Source organism: Anolis carolinensis, unplaced genomic scaffold (genome assembly GCF_035594765.1).
Source record: "Anolis carolinensis isolate JA03-04 unplaced genomic scaffold, rAnoCar3.1.pri scaffold_10, whole genome shotgun sequence".
Classification (NCBI taxonomy): domain Eukaryota; kingdom Metazoa; phylum Chordata; class Lepidosauria; order Squamata; family Dactyloidae; genus Anolis; species Anolis carolinensis.
This window is the reverse complement of record NW_026943821.1, coordinates 22,722,202-22,729,176: the sequence shown is the minus strand read 5'-3', so window position 1 is coordinate 22,729,176 and position 6,975 is coordinate 22,722,202. Positions and strand designations below refer to the sequence as shown.

The 6,975-nt window shown below is 38.8% G+C and overlaps 1 protein-coding gene across 1 annotated transcript; it reads left to right on the top strand.

Annotated features, from left to right (window-relative positions):
- The first annotated feature begins 15 nt into the window (after positions 1 to 15).
- pithd1 (PITH domain containing 1) lies at positions 16 to 5,605 on the top strand. The gene is made up of 6 exons (XM_062962917.1): positions 16 to 271; positions 2,400 to 2,446; positions 3,231 to 3,308; positions 3,714 to 3,818; positions 4,533 to 4,641; positions 4,892 to 5,605. Exons 1-6 carry the CDS (start codon positions 71 to 73, stop codon positions 4,991 to 4,993), a joined length of 642 nt encoding a protein of 213 aa, XP_062818987.1. The 5' UTR covers positions 16 to 70; the 3' UTR covers positions 4,994 to 5,605.
- Positions 5,606 to 6,975: the final 1,370 nt, after the last annotated feature.

Here is a 6,975-nt window from a genome sequence, read left to right as displayed (position 1 = left end):
AGCGCATGCGCCCCGCTCTTGTTGACATCCGGGCCTTCCAGGGAAGGCTCTCTCTCTCTCCTCCGAAGCGATGTCTCACGGGCACAGCCACGGCGGGGGCAGCTGTTGCCATGGCGACGACGACCACGAGGAGCCCGCCGAGCGGCGCGGACAGGCCTGGGGCCTTTACTTGCGCATCGACCGCCACCGCCTTGAATGCCTCAACGAGCGGCGGGAAGGCAGCGGGGCCCTCGTCTTCCGCGCCTGGGAGGACCGCGGGGACCGCCAGAAGGTTCGTATCGGAGGCCCCTGAACAGGGAGGCCTTCCCTTGGGCCTGCAGGATATATTGGAGGCCTGGGCCAACTTAGGCCCTCTCTTCAGCTGTTTTGGACTTCAACTCCCACCATTCCTAACCGCCTCAGGCCCTTTCCTTTTCCCCCTCAGCCGCTTAAGCGGAAAGGGCCTGAGGCGGTTAGGAATGGTGGGAGTTGAAGTCCAAAACACCTGGAGGGCCCAAGTTAGCCCAGGCCTGGCCTACACTGTCAAATGCTGTTCTTATGCCACTTTCCCTTCTTTGAGGCTCCCATTTGGTCCAATCCCATCAAAACACCTTTCCTGTTTGGACTGTCTTCCATCTGCGACTCTTGCCTTCACCTGTGCGCTTTATTTATTTATTTACTACATTTATATCCCGCTCTTCTCACCCCGAAGGGGACTCAGAGCGGCTTACAAATCAAATGAACATACAATATATTATTAGAATAGCACAATATATGCATTAAATTACTATATTGTACTATATCATCATATGGTAATATTATATAATATTATATATATATATATATATATATATATATATATATATATATATAAAATAATATTATACTATAATATATATATATATATATATATACTATATATATAATAATATTATACTATACTAATATTATAATACATTGTATATACATGTAATATTAATAATAATATTATGATGTAATACAATGTAATAATTATTATAATTCACTATTATAATTGTATATTTATATTACATGCAATATTACTAATAATATTGTGATATAGTTGTATAATATAATATATTGTATTTATATATACTTGTAAACCGCCCTGAGTCCCCTTCGGGGTGAGAAGGGCGGTATATAAATGTCGCAAATAAATAAATAAATAAATAAATATTAGTAATATTACATCTATATATATAAAAGAGTGATGGAATCCCGGCGACCGACTAAACAACAAAACTACAGACCCCCCAACCTCGAAATTTGACAACACAACCCATCATCTACGCCTCCAGGTTGATACAACAAAAAGAAAAGAAAAATAAAGTCCTAATTAGAGAGAGAGGAATAATTGCTTTTATCCAATTGCTGCCAGTTAGAAGGCTAAGCTCCTCCAACTTGGTCTCCTAGCAACCCAATAAAAAATAATAAAAAACACTAAAAAATAATTAAAAACATTAAAAAATTAATACAATAAAATACTATAATAACAGAAAATAACTAAAAATAATACAAGAATATAATAAATAAAAGGATAACTTACAATAAAATTAATTAAAAAAATACAAATAACATCAAATAAAAATTACACAACAATTTTTAACCAATACCACCACCACTTTGCCACAGCAACACGTGGCCGGGCACAGCTAGTCTATATATATAAAAGGTTAATGAAATTTTGCCTAGGATAAAACAACAAAACTACACATCCCAGAAACACTAAACTTGGCAGCACAACCCAAGGTGCTCATCTCCATTTCTAAGCCAAAGAGCCGGCATTGTCCGTAGACACCTCCAAGGTTATGTGGCTGGCATGACTGCATGGAGTGCCGTTACCTTCCCGCCGGAGTGATACCTATTTATCTACTCACGTTTGCATGTTTTCAAACTGCTAGGTTGTCAGAAGCTGGGGCTAACAGTGGGCGCTTACTCCGCTCCCTGGATGCAAACCTGCGACCTTTTGGTCCACAAGTTCAGCAGCTCAGCAGTTTAACACGTTTTGCCACCGAGGGCTCCTAAGCATATTAAACGTTAAATTACGTTATGATTTTACAAATCAAGCACCAAAATATCATGTTTTACAACAAATCGACAGAAAAAGCAGTTCAATACACAGTAACCTTATGTAGTGATTACTGTATTTACGAATTTAACATTAAAACATCGCAATGTATTGAAAACATTGACTACAAAAATATTTTGACAACTAAAAGGCAGACTGCGTTGGATAATAGAAGGTTGGATAAGTGAGACTACTGTACTTTATAACTTTATTTTGCTACTTTTATTAATCGTAAGGCAAATATCTGATATGCAGGGTGTATTTTCATTCACTGGATGGAATGTAAAAACTTGCTGTATTGAATCCAGTTTTATTTTATTGTTTTCTTTTCCAGTTCGTAGAAAGCGACGATGATGACGAAGAACTTTTATTTAATATCCCGTAAGTGTCCCATCCTGCACACATTTGTGATTGGTTGGCATTTAGGATTCCACTCTTTTCTGATTTGTAAATACTGAGGCGTATAGGGGAGGACCTGGTTGGAACTCAAGTGGTGGCAGGTGATTTCATAGAATCATAGAATAATAGCATTGGAAGAGACCACATAGGCCATCTCGTCCAACCCTGTCATGCAGGAAAGCACAATCAAAGTATCCTGACAGATGGCCATCCAGCCTCTGTCTAAAATTTCCAAGGAAGGAGCTTCCACCACACCCTGAGGCAGAGAGTTCCACTGTTGAACAGCTCTTAGAGTCAGGAAGTTCTTCCTCATATTTAGGTGGAATTTCCTTTCCTGTAATTTGAATCCATTGATCCGAATCCTGGTTTCAAGGGCAGCAGAAAACAATACTGCTCTCTCTTCCTTATGACACCCTTTCACATATCTATACGTGGCTATTATGTCTCCTCTCAACCTTCTCTTCTTCAGGTTAAGCATACCCAGTTCTTTAAGGTGCTCCTCATGGGGATTTCTGTGACTTTTCATTCTATCCGAGTTTAGCCACCGTTTATTCCCATTGGAAGCCAACAAAAACAACAAAAGCTAATATATATAGATATTTGGCTGGAGTTGCACTTAAAAAAATGGGGATGGCCTGTATAGCGTTTCCTAAGTATGTCAGCCCACAGAAAAAGCCATGTTGATTTCCAGAGTCTCCTGATCCAGAAATACATGTTCAGAGTAACCCAGCCACCCGAAAACTCAGTGCTGTCTCTTCTGTTGCAGGTTTACCGGCAATGTGAAATTAAAAGGAATCATTGTGATGGGAGAGGATAGTGACACACATCCCTCAGAAATGAGGCTGTAAGTGGGCCTGAAGGAGAGGCCATTGGCTATTATTTACCATGTGTTATACTTGGTTTGTAATTACGATGAATATCTGTAAGCCGCCTTGAATCCCCTCGGGTGAGAAAGGCGGGGTAAAAATGCTATAAATAAATAAATATCTGAATGATTATTCTTCATGTTTGCCTAGTAGTGGTCATTGGGCCAATATGGAGTAGTCGGTGGGCTGTCTTTTAGTTAATTTGAAATAGTTACAGTCAAAAACATACTGGAACTCAACCACATTCTGCACAAGCTTGTAGTCCTCATTGAGGACTTCAATAGGCAGATGAATTAGTTGGCAGAAGGCTAATGCGATATTGTCCTCTTTGCAGTTTCTACATTACTGTTTCAGTCCTTGGCCTGTCTTCTCTTTCTCCCCAGGTTTAAGAACATTCCTCACATGTCTTTTGATGATGCTGCCAGAGAACCGGATCAGATGTTTAGTCTGAATCGTGATGTCACAGGAGAACTAGAATATGCCACCAAGTATGTCCCTGTTTGCTTAACCTTCACTGATGTGGAGAATTATCTTATTTTGAAGTTGATTGACTGCAACCCCCAATATATGTACATTATGACTTTATTGTAGTCTCAAACTATAGCAGTTTTGGAGACAGTGAAAAGTCCAAAGGAATCTGGTGTGATTCAAGTAGATTTAAAAAGAAATATACAGCAGAGCATTTCAAAAGTATAGATTCGGATCAGTGAGTCGTAGGACCCTCCCATAAAAGCAGTATTCTTATTTGTGGGCAGAATAGCTCTAAATTATTAAATGAGTTCTACAGTTCCGGAAGGCAAAGTATTTCAGGATTGGTCAGTTCTTGAAGATGCTTCTTGTTCACAATGATTTTAGATGCAACAAAACAGGATTTTCCTGGGGCCAAGTCATACTCATAATTATAGGGCTTTATTCCACTTTTAACTGCCAAATTTGCCTCCTGTGAAATGCTAGGATTTTTAGTTTGTTGAGGGACTGGCATGTGTTGGCTGAGAGTTCTTAATGTCCTCTCTAAAGTGCAAATATAAAACCATGGCAGCTAGAGTGAAATAATAGTAATAATAACATATTTGTTACCCACCTCCAAACACCTGGAGGGCCCAAGTTTGCCCATGCCTGCTTTAGTGTCTGGGAACTGGAATGTAATATATGTCTCTATAATGAATTTTACATATAGAATGCTGTTTTTCTCCCTCTTCCAGAATCGCTCGCTTCTCAAACGTTTATCATCTCTCCATCCATTTCTCCAAGAACTTTGGTGCTGAGAGAACAAAAATATTTTATATCGGCCTGAGAGGAGAATGGACAGAAGTAAGTGCACGAACTGAATCATCAGGCATTACTTTGGGTGATGCTGCTTTTAAAACTGATGTCCTAGATCCATGAAGCTGAAAAGGGCCACTGAATATGCTGCTCATACTCTTCAGTTTTGTTGCAAAGTCCATAGAAGTGGGAAAAGGGGGTGATATGGCTAAATACTGCGGGGGAGGGAGTATTAGGTGATTGTTCTGGTGTTTCAAGACATTAAATCTTACAGAATAATCCTCTTGTTTCTGCGCAGCCCCATCGGCACGAAGTGACCATCTGCAACTACGAAGCGGCCGCAAACCCGTCTGACCACAAAATCGATCAGATAACGCCGCAGACACATTTCATTTCCTAACTGCAAAAATCTCATGTGACGACCAGGATAGCAGGGTAGCTTCGGAAGGATGTGGATACTTAAGGCTACAAACGCCGTAGCTTTCTTCCTTTTTCTTTTTCTTGAGAATCAAAGCACCAAATGCCGGGCAATCATGGTTTGGGCCTTAGAAGTATCCCCAAAAGAGGCCATGAAAATACTGCCTCAGCGTTGCCTGTCTTAACTCTTCAGATGTGTTTGGGGCAGGCACTTTCTGAACTGTTTAGTTGCTCCTTTTTGCTACTGATACGAATCTTTTAGGCAGCTTCATATGGGGTTGTTTGCAGAGTTCTGGCTTCCGAATGTAATTTGTATCAGGGAGAAAATAAGGAGACATTGATGTTCTAAGTGGGTTCTTGGCTAATATCCAAGTGTATTAATGGAACCTGCATACGGCATTTTGACTGTGCGCCAAAGTACTGCATGCCTTTCCACAAGCATCATTTTCTATGTTTATCTCTGATAATTTAACCTTCATATGTATGTCTAAAACCTGGAGACTTATTTTTGAAAAACTGGGCTTTGTCTCTTGTAGGCAACATTTCCTAACTAGTGTGGCTTAGCTTTTCCAATAAATACAGCAAAGAAAGTGGGTCTCCCTTGTTTACAACTTTTTTTTACCCTTCAATGGAATGCTGTCAATGTTAGGAAAGTTTAATGTTCTCACATTAGATTGTCTTTTAAAATTACATGTTTATCTCACGTTTTTCCCCCAAGAAGCTCAGGTCGGTGAATATGTTTTCCCGATTTTATACAAACCGCATTGAGGCAGGTTAGTTTGAACAATTGTAACCCATATAAAATCATTGAATAGGCTTCATTGGGAATTGAATCTGGATGTTGCTAACCATAGTAAGACCACCTCCACACTTTTTCACATAACAGTCAGCAACAAGGAAATCCCCCAGGCAGGAAGCAGCCAAGCTTTGAAGCTGCAAGGCCATTCAATGCTAATCAACGTGGCCATGTGCAACATTCACACTTACCTGAAACAGACAAAGAGTTCTTTCTCCCACCCTGGACATTCCATATACATATAAACCCCACTTGCCTAGTTTCCAGATATATAATAATATATTGTATATAAATATAATATTAATAATAATATTATACTATACTTATATTACAATATATTGTATATACATGTAATAATAATAATAATATGATGTAATCCAATGTAATAATAATTATAATTCACTATTATAATTGTATATTATTTTACATGCAATATTACTAATAATATTGCAATATAGTCGTATAGTACAATATAATAATATATCATGCTTATATAGTGCTTATATTGTGCTATACTAATAATATAATATATTTTATGTATATATAACTTGTAAGCCGCCCTGAGTCCCCTTTGAGGTGAGAAGAGTGGGATATTAATAATAATAATAAATAATATAATATAATATACAGTAGAGTCTCACTTATCCAACATAAACGGGGCGGCAGAATGTTGGATAAGCGAATATGTTGGATAATAAGGAGGCATTAAGGAAAAGCCTATTCAACATCAAATTAGGTTCTGATTTTACAAATGAAGCACCAAAACATCATGTTAGACAACAAATTTGGCAGGAAAAGTAGTTCAATACGCAGTAATGCTATGTAGTAATTACTGTATTTATGAATTTAGCACCAATATATCACGATATATTGAAAACATTGACTCCAAAAATGCGTTGGATAATCCAGAATGTTGGATAAGCGAGTGTTGGATAATATAATAACTGTAATATAAACCCCACTTGACTAGTTTCCAACAGACCTCAGAATTTCTGAGGATGCCTGCCATAAATGTGGGTGAGAATGCTTCTGGAACATATCCAGGCAGCCCAGAAAAGTCACAGCAATCCAGTGATGGCCTTCGACAGGGGTCCCCAAACTTTTTAAGCAGAGGGCCGGTCCACAATCTTTCAGACTGTGGAGGGGCCGAATTATCATTTGAAAAAAAA